Here is an 18,012-nt window from a genome sequence, read left to right as displayed (position 1 = left end):
TGCCCACTGGGACCCCCGCCCCTGGCCCACTGACATGGGGGGAAGGTGCCTCAGGGCCACATCATTCCCAGCCAGGAGGGACACCTCCCTGCTGTCCGTGGAGTCTGGGATTGGCCCTGGGTTCACTGCTCCTGCAGGTCGGCCCCGCTCTCCTCTGTCCCGGCCCGGCCTGTGCATGTCACATGTCCCCAGAAGTGCATTTTGCAAATTAATGAGTTAATTTTTTAGAGAGGGAGAGGATCTTAAGCAGGCTCCATGCCCAGTGCGGAGCTCCTCATGGGGCTTGAGCTCTTGACCCTGAGATCATGACCTGAGCTGAAATCAAGACTTGGATGCTTAACTGATTGAGCTCCCCAGGCACCCCTCCCCATTAGTTCATTTAAATTCCACCTAGTTTTCTGTCCCCATCCCCCGACCACCCTGCACCCCTGCCCCAGCTTCGTCCTGGGTGCCCCCCATGCTTCACCCCCAGCACTTATCTGTTATCTTATTTTCTACCTCCTTCCTTTCACACCTTCTCCGCTCTCCTAGCAGAGGCCTGGTGGGAAGTCACACCTCCACCTAAGAGAACCCAAGTGTGACAGCCAACGGCAAGAAGGAGGGGGCAGGGCCTATGTGAGCAGTAGTGAGCACTTACTCTGGGCTCCCTGCCTTGCACGCCTTGCCCCATTCCATCCTCTGGACAACTTTGGGAGGTATGCACTATTATTATCCCTGTGTAGGTCAGTCCTGGTGTTATCCTCCTTTTTTTTTTTTTCAGATGAAGAAACCCCAATTCAGAGATGGAGGGACCTGCCCCAAATCACCCAGCTGGTCAGAAGCAGAGTCGGGACTCCAATCCAGACCTCATACTCCTACCTGCTGAGTGTGGCTGCTTTCTAGGGTGACAGCGGCCATCAGAAGAGGGGGTTGAACTGGGACACAGGGAATCCCCACGTTCCCTGACAAAGGTGTAACCACGAGGCCAATCTGGACTCACACCCTCAGGTCTTGGGTGTATGTGAACTCAGATAGGTGTGCGGAGGTAGGCTTCCGAACCCTGAGGAACTCTTTCTGGCTGCTTCCCTTCAGGCGCCCACCTGCTCTGTGTGGAAGTGTCACTCCCCACCCCGGGAGAGCCGACAAGGCACTCATTCCGTGGAATCAGCCCGCCAGCTGCTCCCCACGATCAGCACACTGGCCTACAAGCACACTAGTCCCACTGAAGTGAGCTACTAGTCCCCCCCAACCAGGTGAGGGAGTCTGGGGACGGCCTACGTGGAACACCTGGCTGGGCCTGGGCAGGCGGCTCTTCAGAACCCAAGTGTGACAGGCGGGGGCTGCCCGGGGCCAGAGCCCCATTACAGGGGGCATGGGGCAAAGCTGTGAGGCTGGTTTACCAGGGTTTTGTAGTCGATCTGCTGGCGGATGAGCTTGTCCTCACTCAGAGAGTAGCGGGCCTCCCCAGTGATGGCGTCGATGGGCCCCTTCTCCATCTGCTGCTTGATGGCACAGAAGAGCGAGAACAGGGGCTCCCCGGCGCACTCCTGGGCACAGAGGAGAACCGTGCTGGGTGGACGCTGGGCCAGCCTCCTGGAGCCCGCTTCCCCCAAGGGCTGCTTTTCCCCTCTTCTGCTCCAACTCTCTCCTGCTCCTCATTCTGCTCTGTTGTCAACCCCCGCCCCCGTCGGATGTGCATCTGTCTGGGCCCTCTGGACCACCGTCTTCTCCTCACCAGCCCTGCCTCCTGTCCCCGCTCCCTTCCTTCTCCCCACCCTGCTCCACTGCCTCCTCTGCGGCCCAGCAGGAGACACAGGTCAGTCCCTGTGGCTGCGTGGCTGCAAAGTCCTTACAAAGCAAGGTAATAATTGGAAGTTGAGCAGCTCTCCCACCTCCCAGGCACACAGGAGGCTTATCTGCTGCCACACGCAGCTGTGGTACCTGCCTGGGACACTTATCAGCCCCAGGAGGAGGCCAGAAGGGCAGAAAGCGGGGAACTAAGGGATGAATCCTTATGAGCTTACAAGGGGACTGTGGCCTTGGGGCTCGGCTCCCCCTTGGGGCTCGGCTCTCCCTGGCCTGGGAGAAAGTGGGCTGTGGGACAGGGCATTGTCTCTCTTGCCAGGATGGACAGGGCAGGGGGTCGAGGCGGATGGGCTCTGTCTCCTGTGATGGTCAGGAGTCTGTCCCCCTGGTGATAGTGATGGCAATGGGAGGACTGCATTTCTTCATGGGGTTCTACGAGCCAGGCCTTGGGGACTGTGGGCTTCAGGGTGTGCAGGGAAGTAGGGCAGGTTGGCAGGGGCTGGGGGGTAGGTAACTTGCAGGGCCAGAGATACCCCCACATCCCATCATACCTTGAGGAACTTGTAGAGCAGGAAAGTGAACCAGTTGGTCAACATCTTCTCAGCCACCGACTCAGTTCTGTCCCAGCAAGAAAAAAGACAGAAGCGGCTGGTCAGAGCCCAAGGACCAGGAAGCAGGGAAATGACTGCATTGATCTTGCTGCTTCTGGCTTTCGGGCCACATCCTGAGATCCAAGAATACTTGAATTCTGTGGAGCCTAGACACCCCATGATGACGAGACAAGCTTTGCCTATGAAGCCCGGAGACGACACTCTGGTGTCAGGTGGGAATGTGCTAGAGCAGCTCCGTCCACCGCCATTTTCTGCGATGATGATGAGAGCTCTCACTGCTGTCCAGTGGGGTAGCCACCAGCCCTAGGGGCCTACTGAGCGCTTGAAATGCGGCTAGTGTGCAGCTGAATTCTACATTTTCTTCCCCTTTAATTAATTTACATTTGAACGGGCACATGGGGCTCCTAGTGACTTGGATGGGACAGCTTTAGGGAACTTTATAGTTCCTGTTGGGGGGGGCAGTGAAAAAAGGAAACTGAAAAAACCTGGGGAGATTGCAATTGGGCAGGGAACAGAAAAGACGGTGGCAGGAGTCTCCAGCAGGTGCCAGGCAATGACCCACAGCACCGGGTCAGGCGACAAAGGCCAGATAGATTAGACTGACCCCATCACCTGAAGTGAAAGACTCCAAGAGCTGACACGTACTAAAGCTGTATACCTAGCTCATCCCAATTGATGCCAAATTATCCTATTTCCACATCCTTTGGAACCCTGGAACCCTGCTGGTGTTTCATTTGCAAAAGACCGGAAGTGCCGTCTTGGGTCTAACTTGCGTCCTTTGTTAGACTGCTACCCAAGCCCACTTATCCTTTTACCTTGGAAGGGAAGCCACTGAAGCAGTGTTATGGCCAAAAGACACTTTTGGTTGCATCCACTTAGAGAAAACAAACGGCATTCAGGCTTGTGCTAAGCATGTGGCCAGCTCCAGAGAGAGCAACAGGCCCATCCAGGTATGTTTGGATGGACTCGAAAGTTGCAGTTGGCGGAAGACATGAAGAGCTACCATCCCGAGGCAGCTGGGCAGCTGCCAGCACAAGGGGAAGCCAGGAGAAGAGAAGGAAGGCCATGGAAATTAGGGGGCCAGCCGGGGGCAAGGGGACGAAAGGGAGACAGAGGAGGGCAGAAGGAGAAAGAGCATCTGGGAGAGCCCTGCTGGAAAACAAGAGGCGGAGACGCACAGACTCAGAGCGAGGCCACGCCGGGAAATTGTCGGTGGGAGCTCTGGCAGGCAGTGGCAACCCTAGAATTACACCGGTGGGTGGCTGCGTGGTGAAAGTAAAACAAAAATCAAAATGATCCACCTTGCTGTTTCCAAAGCTGTCTGATTGCTCCGAGAGGTAGCAACCTTTTGCAGCTGTGCAGGCAAATGCCCGCTGCACCAGGAAAAGCCTGAGGTAAACACTTGTGGAAGCCAAGTCTAGCCTCTGGACCAAGCGGAAGGCCCTGCTCAGACCCAGACGTCGAGGGCGGAAGGCAGAGGACAGGCAGAGGGCCGCACGGGATGGCCGGTCGTGGGAGATTTCCCACTTTGTCTGCTCGAAGGTTAAAGACGCAGCAGAAACAGCCTAGATGAGACACAGCCTTCCCGCAGGTAGGAGGCAAGTGTGAATGGCAGCGTGGCTGGGGTCACAGAGTCTCTGTTTCCTACAAAGCCAAGCCCCAGGATAGGGCTCTGTCGCCACATGTGGTCTGCACAGCGCCGAGGGGGATGCGGTGTGGGACGGAGCCCCGCGGAGCCCCCGGCAGGTGCAGGGCAGTGGCAGGGGCCGCCGCCCGGCTCTCCTTTGCACACCGGCTGGCCCAGGGCTCCTCACACCCTCCCGTGCCCGCGATCACCACGGTCTCTCGTGAGCATGCAGATTCCGCCCCAGGGGGTGTGGGTCGGGGCCTGGGATCCTGCATTCCCTGCAGCCTCCCGGGCGCTGCCTCGCTGCTGGTCCCGGACGGCGGGGAGAGCCGCCAGGGGCTCGGGTTCCCAATCTTGAGGTGGTGAGGCGGGTCCCCAGGCAGAGGCCCGGGGCATCCTAATTCACGTTCTGATTTAGATAAGGCCAGAGGATGGGAGAAAGGCCCCCGAAGAGTCCCTGAGACAAGAGTTGCAGCAGAGAGGGTCATGATCAGGGCAGCATAGGGATAGAGAGAGAAGACAAGGATGTCCGGGAGCAGATGGGCGTGGTGGACGGGTTCTTCCAGGAGGGCGACCGGGTGCACCCTGGCCTCTGGGCGGGTCGGCGCCTACCCTTGGGGCACTTGGCTGCTCCTTCTGGAGCTCTGCCCCGGTCTCCCCAGAAGGCGCAAGAGCCAGGCCGAGTGGGCTGGGCTGGGCGGGGGCTCTCTGACCTGGCCCCTGCCACCCCTCGGGCCCGCCCTCACCTCCTGAGCAGCAGCTTGGGGTGGTTCTTGCTCTCCAGGTTCTTGTCGATGAGGTCGGCCAGCAGCTGCTTCAGCACGTCGGTGGCGTACTCCAGCTTGCTCTGCAGCACGGTCATGATGAGCGAGGCCACGTTGCCGCGGTCGCGCATGGAGAAGCTGCGTTGGGACTCCAGGGTGCGGATGAAGGACAGCAGGAACACTTTGTTGTTGATGAGCTGGGCAAAGAGCTTCAGGCCTTTCTCCACGCGCTCCTGCCGGTAGCCGGGAACCTGCGGAGGAGGAGCCCCCGGGGGTAGTGACTGCCGGGGACAGGAGCGGGGACCCTGCCACCCCAGTCCCTGCCGCCGCTTGGGACGCAGCCCCCCTGCCGATGCCATCAAGCCCTGGTCCGGTGGTGGGCACCGTGCTAGCTATTCTCCTAACCCCGTGGCGGCCCACACTGCCTCTGCTTTGGAGCTGAGTCGGGGGAGGCACAGAGACAACAGCACCCTTTGTCATGGCAGTGCTGGGGTCCTCACCCACTTCGGAGCCTGAGCTCTTCCCTGATGGTAGCACAGAGCCAGTGAGGGGCCCCCACGCCACAGCAGGTGAGCATCACAGACAGCCCCCCGGGGCGGCCTCCAGGAGGCCGGGGCTGCAGCAGGTGACCCCAGTGGCCAGGGATCACCACACCTGAGCCTGCAGCTGCCCTGATGCTGACCCTTCTCTGGCCACCTGGGTCCCGTTGACAGACCCATGGCCTCCGTGTCAGGACTTCCAAGGTGCACAGAGGCTCTGGCACTGCCGCCCCGTGTGACCTTGGGCAAGTCTATTCACATCTCTGGGGGCCCAAGGTGACTCACGCCAGGAAAGGGGAGGAAGCCCAGCATTCTCTCAGGTGCCCCCTGACCGACTCTAGTGTCTGCTGTTTTCTCAGAGACTCCTCTGAGACCCGGGGAGAGGGGAAGCGCTGGTCTTCCTGCCTGCATCTCCACACTGAGCCAGCCCGCGCCTGAGCTGGGAGGATGCCTCCCTGATCTGCGTGCTGGCTCCACGGCGGTGCCCACTCAGGGTGTTCTGGCAACGTGTGCACTGCCCTGTGTGTATCCACCCATGAAAACGAAAAGGTGACTTAACCAAGCATAGCCTCTGCCCCCAAGGTGAAGCCCTCTGAGAGCGGAGCAGGGCACCCTTTGTGGGGTGGGGAGCTGGGGGGGGCAGGGGCCTCCGCAGGAGGGGCCGTGTCCCTGCCGCGGGAGTCTTTGAGGAGGAGCGTCAGGTGCGCAGCAGTGCAGGGTACAGTCTGACTCAGCCGAGCTGGGGTTAACTGTCACTGCTGTGTGCTAGTCTGGGGACCCTGAGAAGACTCCACTCCCTCATCAGAGACGTGAAGCTACTGGAGCTGTCGTGTGTGCAGCCTTTACTCTGCTGAGCGCTGTTCTACATGCTCTAGAAATACTGACCCGTTTACCCCACACGACAGCCGACCGTCCCTAAGGTGGGGCCGATCTCAGCTTCCGCCCTGCCCAGCTCTCCCCAGCCCGCACCCCGTTCCCTACTCACAGGGGCTGGCCAAGGAAGGACAAGGGTAGGAGGCAGCCCCAGCTTGCCGCCAGCCGGGCCTCAGTCTCCCAGCTATCCATGCATCCCGCTGAGCTCCCTCCCGGCTCTGTGACCACCCCGGACACATGTATGCATGTTTTACCTTGTCTGTCCTTCATTCCCCCCAGAGAACTGCTCCACAACCTGTCCTGATGGGAGACAATGCCACTTGCTGGGCACCCACCATGGGCAGTGCCCGGCACTGGCACACGTATTCATCGCTCCAGCCAAGCAAGAGTGCGTGTGTCCTCTTCACCATCTCTCAGAGAACCTACTGTAGCAGTCCCGAGGCCAGCCAGCTGGTGCAGGAGGGTGCTGGATGCCCAAACCCAAGCCTGTTTGGCCTCCCAGGCCCTGTCCGTCCTCCCCATCCTTCACTACATTCGGTCCTACCCGTGGGCCTCAGAGGTGACTGAGAGCCAGCTGTGAGCCTCCCATGCAGGGCCTCCTGGCAGCTCAGGCTGCCCATCGAGGGCAAGGGAACCACAGCCAGGTTTGGCATCAGGGCCCCTGGAGTGGAAGATGAGAACACAGGGCTGGTCACATGGCACATTTGGTGAGAGGATGTGCTCTGAACTTCGTGGCTTAGCTGCACACGCCTTCTGGGTCCCAAGGCCTGGGGCCCAGAGAAGGAAGGTGTAGCACAGCCAGCAAAGCTGAGGCCACAGCGTGCCGGTCAGCAGCCCAGGCTTTGGAATCAGAGACACTAACTGACTCATGCACGGAGGAAAGCTGTCACCTCTGGGCTCTATCACCTCGCCTGTAAAATGAGAATACGAGTGCCCATGTCATATTGTTTTATGGGCATTAAATAGATAATGCATGTAAAGTGCTTGGCACATGCGGTACGCACTTAACAGCAGGTTTATTACCCGCCTCTCCTACTCCACTGGCTGCTGTTCACCCATTCCTCTCGCCCAGGAGTTTTCAAGACATTGAATGCATTGGCCTGGAGTCCGGGGGTGCGCAGAAGGTAAGAATTTTTTCCCCATTTTATGAAGAGGAGAAGGAAGTGAAGTATCTTGGTGAAGAATATCCGCACAATTCCCCTTCATAACTTGCCACCCTCCCACCCCTGCTCCCTAAGCAAATGCCACTCTGAAACAAGACTTTCTTTATTCACCAGATGGTTTGATAATTTAGTTGAAGTCTGTGAGTATAAAACTGGATAGTAAATTTTAATTGTAACCCAACAGGTTAGAGTTTGGGAGGCATGGGTAGGTTGAAAATGGGGTGTGTGGTTACGGTTCACTCCCTGCTCCCTGGTTTGAAAGGATCCGTGCCTGTGCAGTGCCTAGGCAACCCCTCACCCCCATGCCTGCCTTCACCTGATGGTCACAAAAGAGGGGGATGGGTGGCCTGTGTCCAGGACAGACTGAAGTCAGACAACATTTGCTTCCTCTCACACACCTACCGCCCGTGCCCAGCCAGTGGGCAGCTATCCCAACGGCTGCAAGGGTTGCGAAACATTGCTTTAGATTCATATCAGTGGCTTCCCTGGGAATATTTCCATTTTCAGAAAGCCAACACAGAGAGAAACTATTCCAGTGGTACGACAGGGCTGGAAACAAATCAGCAAAGACCAATCCAGGCAAGATTCCTGGATTGTGTGAATCTGCAGGCTCGGGTGGGAGAGGAAAAGCTGATTTTGGTCAATTAATCAGTAAGTCTAATGGAAATGAAAAGTCGTATGTCCTGGGTATATACCCAAAAGATGGAAGCAGGAGCTCAAGCAGATACCTGTACGCCCACGTTCTTAGCGGCATCATCCACGGTAGCCAACAGGTGGAAGCAGCCCAAGTGCTTGCTGACAGATAAGGAGACAAACAAAAGGTGCTGCAAACCTACAACAGGCTATTGCTTGGGCTTAAAGAGGAGAGCAATCCTGTCATGTGCTACCATCGGGGTGAACCTTGAAAACACTTTGCTAAGTGAAATAAACCCATTCCAGAAGGATAAATACTACATGATTCCATGCCCACGAGGTGCCCTGAATCTTCAAATTCACAGAAACAGGAAGTCAAAGGGCAGTTTCTGGGGGAGAGGATGGGGGGCTAGTGTGTAATGGGGACACGGTAGCATGTGGGGAAGATGAAAACCCTCCGAGACGGCTGGTGGTGATGGTCTCAGTGCAGCGAGCGTGTACGCACTGACTCTGAGCTGTAACACGAACAAATCATTGATATGGTCAATTTTATGTGATGCGGATTTTACCACAATTCAAAATGAGGAAAGCTGTGTGACCTGAGTCAGCCTGTGCCTGACAGTCAGCCATCCCAGGGGCTCGAGCTCATGGAGGTGTGTGGAGGTGGCTGCTCACTCCTTCATGAGCAGGAGGGTGGGAACTAAGCGTCTCCCCACATGATGAAGGCAAGGAAGAAGCGAGAAGACTCAGGTCTGAGGGGAAAGCTGAATGTGCTGGATGAGGAATGGGGTCACGGTCGGACATGGTATAATCTGTAACGGGGGCCAGAGGAACAGGGTGGGGCGGGGGCAGGGTGTCCAGGTTGTGCACTGAACAGCTTGGAGGTCACACAGGCTGCTCAGGTGATGACAACACTGCAGCCCTGGTTCTCAAGGCCCCCCGCAGCCCTCCCAGGGCTGGGTTCGTCTGACACCCGTGGCAGACAGATGAAGAGGGGGAGTCAGTAACTTTGGGGTGCCCTCGTGCATGTTCAGCCCAGGGCATAGGTGGTGTCACTGAGAAGTGCAGAAATTATGGATCTCTAAGGTGGTGCTGAGCAAAGCTCTTGAGGTTTTCTGGCAGAGTGTGGAGCTTGCTGGCCCGGAAGCCTGTGTCCGGGGGTACCTCAGGTCAGGGAACAAGGCAGACAGGGCCAGTGCGGCCCCAGGGAAGCAGGGAGCTGGCTCCATGCAAGGCTCTGAGGGCGGGGGTGAGGGGTGAGGGTGCTGGCTGGGGGTTTCTGTTTGTTGAGCCTGGCTTGCCGAGCCGGGTTCCTGGCTGTGTGCCTCCCTGAAGAATAAGGCTAGGAGTTGGGGAGCAGCCCCCGTCTTGCTTCTCACAGGAGCAAGGCCTCCAAGCTGGCCTTGGTGGCGGGGGCTCCCAACAGCTTTCGGCAAGCGTCTTGGTATACGGTTCGGAGGGGCGGTGAGAGGGAATCATTTGTCTTCTTGTCCTCCGTGAACAGGGCTGCTGCACACAGTGAGGCAGGTTGTACACTGAGGAAGTCCAGAGGTGTCCCCTATGAATGATGACATCTGGAGCACGGCAGCGTTCACCCTGCACCACCACCCGTGAGGTCCTGTGCAGGAAGGATCCCTGTGACCATCTTGCCCCCGCCCCGGGCAGTCCTTGGGAGCGTACTGCCCTTGGGTGTGTGTTCAGTGAGTGCCAAGCCAGGCTGGAGACTCTGAGAATCTCGAGATGCAAGTGCATATGCAAAGTGCAGAGTCTTCAAGGGACCAAACACCCTGGTATTTTGAAGCAAGTAAAAATGAGGCTGGGCAAAAAAATAAATGGCAGAGAAAAATGAAAGAGAATGAGAGAGGACACAGGCAGGAAGAGTGGGGCCACGAAAATGGCTAGAACATCAAGATGTAGACGGCGTTCTCAGTGAGGACACAGGGCCCACTGTCCATGACCTCTGGAAGTGCCCCTTGGTATCTATCTACTGAGGGGCCAAGGGGACACTCCTCCACATGGAAGTGCCCCTGCCCTCGTTGTAGAAGCGTGCCCGGGAGCACAGGCCTCCGCACACGGGCGCACGCTGTATTTAACAAACGTTTGTGGAGAAATGCACGCGGGCTCCAGAGTCCCCGGGGCCCCGCTCTGCCTCTGGAGAGGTGCACGGCCTCCCCATCCCCTTGGCCAGCCCACGCAGACATTCCCGCAGGCCAACACCTGCAGAACCGCGCCACTGCTGAGCTGGGGGGGAGGGGTCTGTTGTGATGTCATGGATGGTGTAAATCTCAGAGTTTGTCTCGTTTTCTGTTTTTGCTTTGGCTGGAGATTTTTGATCCATCCTGATAAGAATCTAGAGCCCTCAGGCATGACAGCGACATGCAGTCTTTGCCTCGTAAGGAGCACAGACCCTGGAGTCTAACTTCCAGACTCAAATCCTGGCCCCGCCCCCTCCCAGCAGGTGACCCCAGAGTTCTCCCTGAAACTTTAGTTTCCTTGCATCTAAAATGAGTGCACCTTCTTCAGACCGCTTGTTGGATCATCAATCAACACACACACAAACCAAGCACTTAAAACTGGACTAGGAGATTAGCGCGCCGTCAACTCGCAGAGATTATTCCTTATGATTATTATTTTGCCCTGGTTTCCTCATTTGTATTTTTCGCTTTTCTCTGGTATTTATCTTTATAAGTCATCCCAAATCCCTTTTGGAACAAAGCGTAACATGAATATATGCATAAGCCAGATACTATGCTAGACGGTAAGTGGGATAAAATGTTCAAAAGATGAGGTCCTGCTGGTACAAAAGACGGTTATGTTCCTACCATTCATGCGCCCACCCCCCTTCCCAGCACATCCCTTATCTTTTCCACATACACTGAGTGAGCGCCAACTATGTACCTAAGTCCCTTACACTGTGGTTCCCTAAACAGGCGGCCAATGAGCTCATGACACCATCTGTCTGCCACATCTCTGGCTTTTGCATATAGGTACAGTTTTGCCCTTCAACTTCCATTCAATTCTCAATGGGTCCATGGCCCCTAGAACCCAGATCTACTCCCAACTTGGCTCAGAGGCTCCCTGGCGTGGCCCCATTTCCTGCAGAGGGACTGGCTGGCTGGCTGGCTGGCGCTGACCAGTGGGGGGAGCCTCAGACCAGTCACGTCCCCTCCCTGGCCTCAGCTTTCTCACCTCCAAACGGGGTGCCTACCCTTGAAGATCACGGACACCCTTCTCCACACTATAACACCTTCAGGGGGCAAGGCTTGGTCACGGGTACGGCTTCTCACCTCGAGGTCTCGGAGCACAGGGTGGTCTTCGATTCCGGGGAATAGCACCCGCATGGTGTAGGTTCTGTAGTCCAGGAAGGGGATCCCAGCTCCATCCAGGTCACTTGTCAGCTCGTGGATGTCCGTCTGCAGCTCGGCAAAAGCTGGCACAGAGGGAAGCCCATGAGACTGCTGACTGGAGCAGCCCCTGCGTCTGACTGCTCAGAATCCTCACCCCAACCCCGGGGAGACATAGGCAATGGACCGCAGGCGTGCAGGATGATGTGGGATGTTTTAGGTAGCTGGGGTGAATGACACAGGAAGGGGAGGAAGACGTAGTGCAAGGAAGCTGGTCTTGGGCCAAATCCCTTCCAAAGCATGGATGGGGGTGGGCTGTCCACAGATGTGTCCTGCTGCTGAGACCTGAAGGCCACCTCCCTCTGAAGATGAAGGGCTTTGGTTTGCGGACTATGCTGGGGTGGGTTGGGACTCCACTATCAGGGGACAGGGGGAGGGAGGGGAGAGGTTCCAGGGTGGAGGGTCTATTCCCAATTCTGCATGTTTATAGCGGTCTTCCTTTTATAAGTTAAGAACAATTTCTTCTGCAGTCCCAGCTTGGGACCAGGTGGCTCACTGGAGCCATCAACCACCCAGGGGGACCAGACGAAGGCTATGCCACATTAATAGATTCCTTCTGGATAGATGTGTGGGGCGTATCTTTGTCCTTCCTTCCTCAAGGTGATGCCACTCAATGGTGAATTATGACCTGCATGTGGGCACTGCTGTCCGTGGAGGCAGCTCAGGCTTCTGGATGGTTGTGGAGCTGCAAGGCCCCCTTCTCTCTGGGCCCCAAGAAAGTCCAGCACCTGACCCAGGTGTTTACACGGTACCCAAGCTGTGAGCACCCTCGGTCCGGAGCACAGCCCTCCCCCCAGGCTGCCGTCCACCCTGGGAGGCAGTTAGAGAGGAGGCACCAGGCCCTTCCCTGCTCTGCCTTTCTCCTGGGCACAGGTACACATACTGACATGCATGCATGACACACAGCCCGGATGCATTAACCCATGCTGGCAAAGAACAGCCAGTGGCACTGAGTCAACGATACTTCCTAATATTGAAATCAGCACAAGAATAGGGAAAAGTATTCCGTGGGCTCTGTGGATCACATGAACACAGCACAGCTGCCCCAGGCCCTGCGGCCAGGGCCCCCTGTGCCCCCCCAGTGCCACCTCGGGCCTCTGGATCTCAGGTTTCTGGCCCTTGAGGATAGTGGGGCTTCTTATCTGGCACAACAACCAAGCACCGCCCGGCCTCCTGCACTGGCTCCGTGGACCCTCTCCCGCGCTGCTGTTGTTTCCACACCCTTGGTCACACTGACGCAGGGTGTCCTCATCAAGGCGAGTGACTCAGAAGGCAGAGCAGCCCTAATGCATCCGTGTGGAACTTACACCAAGGTGTGGGTACTTGCGTGTATGGAGGGGGGGTCACTAAGATTTTTGGCATGTGCGGTCACCTAAAGCCTGATGAGCACTCCTGCATGTGCTGAGTGAGGAACACGGGCGTGTGTGTGTGTGTGTGTGTGTGTGTGTGTGTGTGAATGCATGTAATGTGTGCGTGGCATTAGTGGCATGTGTATATCATCCGAGTGTGTGTGTGTGTGTGTGTGTGTGTGTGTGTGTGGCAGTGAGTGTGTGTTCCATCAGCGAAGGGCCTAGGCGGGGCCTCTTCTGGGTGATTGTGTGGGTGACGTCCTGGCTTACGGTCAGGGCTCTGGGGACTCACCTTGCCTGGACCCACGCTGCCCCTTACACCTCCCAGGACCGGTCCTGGGCTCCCCTGACATCCTTTTGGGGCTAATCTCATGGTGCAGAATGGCTCTCTCCCAAGCCAGACCCAAGGCCCTCTCCGGGTGCCTCCACTGACACTCCTCGGCTGGACTCCCTATCTGGAGGCTGATGTCTCCTTCTCCAGAACGTTCTCAGAGGAACCTGGCTTCCCACTCCCCTCCCAGGCCCCTCCCAGTCGGGGTGCTCGGCTGGCGGGAGGAGGAGGCGGGGGCTGGCTTTTTATCGGTGTACAGCTTTCCTTCAAGTCACTAGGCGCCTCCAACATTCAAAGCCTTGCGCCCGCCACACATTAAAGAGATTCTAATCACTACACCTAATTAGAGGGAAGAGTACATTGCGGAGAAAAAAAATTAAGCAGCGTAAATATAATAAAAGGCAGTAATTAACAGTCCCACAAGGCAGATGCCGTGTTGACAGCGAAGGGTGTAGTGAGGGGATGGGACGGACGCACTTCCCCATCAGACGGAGCCGCGGCTTCCCTGCTGGTAGAGCCCCAGGTACCGGCCCGATGGACTCCGAGAAAAAAATCCACAGCAAAGGACCCACTCAGACCCTCCCAGGGTGACTCACGAAATGATACCCTGGGGGCGACAAGACTCTGACTCCTAAGTTTCCTTCCTGGATTTAGCACCGCTGACTTCACATCACGGTGGTGTCAGTAATTTTTAAAAATACAAGCTGTGCAACCCGCTTCCCTCTAAACCTCAAATCAGCCCTACAGCCTAAAGGCGGGGAGCTCAAGGTTGCTGAACGTGTTGTGTGTCAAGATACCCCAAGCTCCCTCCCGAGAGGGGAGTGTAAAACCCCGGCGGCCAGGATTCAGGATTTGTGGCTGCGAGCTGCCCTTCTGGGGTTCAAGACCACCCCAACCTGACCTGGGGAACCAGGGGAGGGGGTGGGTCTGCTGGGATCTGGGTCGGGTCTGGACACCAGCTCAGAGGCCAGAGTTAGAGGTCAGACCATGACCCCCGGTCCCCCGGTACCTTCTTTGCACTCCAGGGCCACGCGCGACTCCAGATTGTCCATCTGCATCTGCAGCCGCTTCAGCGTGAGGTCGCTTTCGCGGGACTTGCGTTTGTAGGCGATGAGGACGGCGACGATGAAGATGACCAGGAGGCCGCCTGCCACGGCGATGCTGACGATGGCAGGCAGGCTGAGCGGGCTGTCTGGGGCCACGTACACCATCCCCGGGGAGTACTCCATGCCACCGACGCGGGCCTGGGGGCACAGCAGGCAACAGGAAGCTGGGAGCTGGCACAGAGCTGGGGCAAAGGGGGAGCAGGCCCAGGACCTCGATGAACTGGCCACAGGCGGGGTGGGGGGACAGACGGAAAGGGCTCCAGGGAGGAGAACCATCATCACTGGTTCTTGTAAGAACCGCTGGGGGGTGTGTGGGGGCTGAGGGATGGGTCTGGGGGGCCCAGAGATGGGATGCTGCACAGTACTCAGGACCAGCATTGTCATCTTCATAAGGACACAGCACACAACTGGGACCTCAAGAAGTCTGACATGACTTCGATGACTGGCTCCCTGAGACTCATCCCAGCATAAGGACCGAGGCACGGAGTATGAGGTTATGTTGCCAACAGTGGTCCTGCCCTGGCGGGCCCTGCCTGTAACAGGCGCCGTGCACATCATATTAACGCAGCTTTGCCTTGCTCCATAAGAGGATGAGTAGGATGAGCATAAGGATTCCCCCGGAAAGCCCTGGTGCCCAGGGTGGAGCTGGTCTGCTTACACTCTGGCATCCCTCGTGCCCACCTCAGCCATCACGCATCCCCCTGGACCCTCTGCCAGGCTCACCATGACTTTGTGCCTGCCGATGAGGTTGGGGGACTCGCAGAGCAGCTGCACATCCGACACGGTCACAGTGCACGGCTTCTCCCCCACCAGCACCGTGTAGTTCAGCTTCACGTTGCCCCCGGCCACGGGTGGGATCAGGTTCTTGCCCTGGGAGGCACAAGGAAGCCCCAGTTGGCACCCCAGAGTCCGGACCACAGCGACTGGCTGGTGGCCACATCCTCCCGCCCAGAGGTCCCGTCCTGCTGGTGAGCTGGTGAAGAGGCCACCTTCCAAAAGCTTTGTGGCACTTACACTACCATTTCCCTTCCTCAGTGGGGCCCGTAATCAAGGCACTCTTTAGCCTAACCAAATGCAGCCTCAACCCTTCTCAAGGCAGTGTTGGGGTCAATCACTCCCAGTTGATTGGAATTGTCATGGGTTCTATAACTGATTTGCAACCCGTGCTCCAAAGAAACCCTATACTGTGGTTTGCAAAGGGCTACATGGGAGGAAGGAGCATGATGAGCCTTTGACCTCCCAGGTCCTGGACTCAGGGAACAGAGAAAGCCTGGGAGTCAGATGGCCAGGACGGATCCAGCTGCCCTGATCAAGTCTCTGTGGCCTCTAAAGAGAGTTTGCCTCTCAATACAAACTCAGAGACAGTGTTTCTCATACTCTGGACTATGACACAACCTCTGCTAGGGGCTCCGATTATGAAGTTGGACTGGAGCCCATGACTTCTGGCTTCTCTCTGTGACTTGGAAAGCCTCCCTGTTCCATGCAGCAGCTTCCTTACTTCCCGCCTCCTGCCCACCACCTCGCTCTACCTTCAGGATGATGGGGGTGCCGGGCTTGAGCTCCAGGATTCCCGAGGGCCCAAAGGCCTCGAACACGGGGTTGGGGTAGTAGGTGAAGTTAGTCTTGTTGAGGATGAGCAACGACTGGACGTTGTCCAGGATGAAGCCAAACTCCTCGGGCCTCTCGGTCAGGTCGGACTGGTGGTCGGGCCCCAGAGCAAGGGCTGGAGCCTGGCAGGTCATCTCAGTAGCATTCAGAACCTCACAGAGCTAGAGGGGCCAGAGAGGGAAGACCATGCAGTGTCTGGGCCCACACAGCCCCAACACACCCACCAGGGCTTCCTCAGTGCGATCGCACCGCATGGTGTTGACAGGGGACAGTCAAGGATGGGTCACTGCCCCTCTGCAGCCAGGACCATAGAAGCTGGCCGCTCAAGGAGTGCCTGTGCCCACAGCAATTGTGGCAGTGACTAGGCTCTCTCTAAGCTAAGGAACAGCCCTGGGGGTCCGAAAGTTGGAGGAATAAGGGAATGGAACCCCAGACCCCCCAGAAGCAATTGCTTCTCCCTGCCCATATCCCAAGGTATAAAAATGCCATCATGTCTGCTCCCTCATCTCACCATCCCAGAGCTCCAATCTGTGTCTGGGGGACCTGCCCTACTTGGGATTTCCCACACCCTTTGGGAAAGTGACATCTTGCCTGGACAGCCCCATGCCCCCCTGCTAGCCCTGGACTCACATTGATGTGCTCCTTCCCTCCATGCTTGGCACGGATCTGGGGATTCTGTATGAGGTCCAGGTGAGTCCCCCATACGGCAATGGGTGTGTTGCCACTGATGGGGTGGGGGAGAAAAGGAGGCGTGTCAGCACAGGGCACTTGACGACTGTGATGATGATGATGATGAGGCTCTGGCATTAAAGGCAATGCCAACCAGGAGGCGTGATAATGTTCACGGGGACAATGGTGGCAAACTGACTGAATAATAAGAAGGATGAGTTCTAAGCAGCCAAGGGAACCAGTGATGACCAGATGTCTGTGGCCATCCTGCACTCAGCTTGGCATCCTTGGAGGCTTGCCTGAGTCAGATGCTTCTCTGCAGCCCCCCGGTGTCTCTCCCATGGCCCTTGCCAGTCACAGAGAGATTTTCACACTGACTTTGGCCTAAGGAAAGCCTTCCTCCCGAATGTCCCCCACCAGACCCTCCAGGGTCTGAGCACAGTCTTCTCCCCGGGGCCATCACCACAGTTTGACTCTGGGCTTCAGTCTGCTGAGGTCTGGGAAAGGCAGAGGCCCAGACACCCAGGAACCTCATGTAGGAAGGCAAACAGTGCATGTTCGGAGACTCGGGTCTCCTGTAGCCTGGGTGTCAGCCAGGTATGGGTGAGGAGGGAGCAGGAGATTCTTTGTGTAGCTTTCCAAAAAAAACCTGCGTGCCATTGTTATCTAGAGGGCTTTGAGAAGCTGACATGGGGCAGGGGCTGACTTCCTGGGGGCCTACTCAAAGGAAGTGACAAGTCACTGTCCCCACCATCAAGAAGTATCTTCAAGAAGAGTCCTACTATCAGAAACAGTCGTAAGCTTGGTGTGTGAAGAACCCCTGTCGCCCATATTCATTTCTACCTCTCTGCATCTCTACCCATCGCTACACTCCCAGTTGTTCCCTGGCTTTCTCTTGCCCTCCACCTGCCTTCCCACTCACACACACGCACATGCATAGCACGTGCACAGGGCACACACATACATGCAAGAAGATTCCTATAAAACCCAGACAGGCTCTTCTGCCCGTGGCTGCGTTCCAGAATGAGATTCTGCTATCTGGCCATCTCCCAATCTTCTTAATCTCCAATTCAATCCACGTTTGAGAACGGACCCCCCACATCACTGTTCATGCGTGCAGAGCCCAGGCTGTTGTGAGCAAGGCAAAGCCACACTTGGCAGAGCCCCGCCCCATCAGAGAATTTGTTCACTGCAGCAAAAATTCTAGAGCCCGCTGGCAGGCCCAGAACGTGCTTCCAACCTCCCTCTTGTTAGGAACGTGGTTCAGGGTCGGCCTCTGGGTGCCAGGAAGGACGCAGCCTCTATTTCCATGACAGCGACTTGAGGAAGAGCTGAATTAAACTAGGCTGTGAGTTCCTCAGGGAGCTGCTGAGTTTGTCTAGACCGAGGGCTACACCAACTTCCTGGATTCACCTGGCCCTGGGGGCAAATCCCAGAATAGCTTCCTACAGACTCTTTCCCGCTCTCTGTGCCTTATAGTCATCTACTTTAAAATCACGGCCAAAGCTTATTAAGTCTGGGTTTTACGGAGTAACGGCTGAGGATAACCA

At 56.9% G+C, this 18,012-nt stretch overlaps 1 protein-coding gene across 1 annotated transcript in view; it reads right to left on the bottom strand.

The window, feature by feature from the left end:
- PLXNA4 (plexin A4) overlaps positions 1-18,012 on the bottom strand; it is a 427,871-nt gene that overhangs the window by 37,194 nt on the left and 372,665 nt on the right. The window contains exons 17-24 of the mRNA XM_072764009.1: positions 16,424-16,517; positions 15,715-15,954; positions 14,909-15,055; positions 14,089-14,323; positions 11,283-11,425; positions 4,770-5,038; positions 2,337-2,403; positions 1,380-1,526 (exon numbers count right to left, since the gene is read on the bottom strand). Of these exons, the coding sequence (XP_072620110.1) occupies positions 1,380-1,526; positions 2,337-2,403; positions 4,770-5,038; positions 11,283-11,425; positions 14,089-14,323; positions 14,909-15,055; positions 15,715-15,954; positions 16,424-16,517 (1,342 nt within the window). The remainder of the gene's footprint in view (positions 1-1,379; positions 1,527-2,336; positions 2,404-4,769; positions 5,039-11,282; positions 11,426-14,088; positions 14,324-14,908; positions 15,056-15,714; positions 15,955-16,423; positions 16,518-18,012) is intronic.

This window comes from Vulpes vulpes, chromosome 7 (assembly GCF_048418805.1).
Source record: "Vulpes vulpes isolate BD-2025 chromosome 7, VulVul3, whole genome shotgun sequence".
NCBI classification, from domain to species: Eukaryota; Metazoa; Chordata; class Mammalia; order Carnivora; family Canidae; genus Vulpes; species Vulpes vulpes.
The sequence above is the reverse complement of the archived record's forward strand: the minus strand, read 5'-3'. Positions and strand labels throughout refer to the sequence as shown.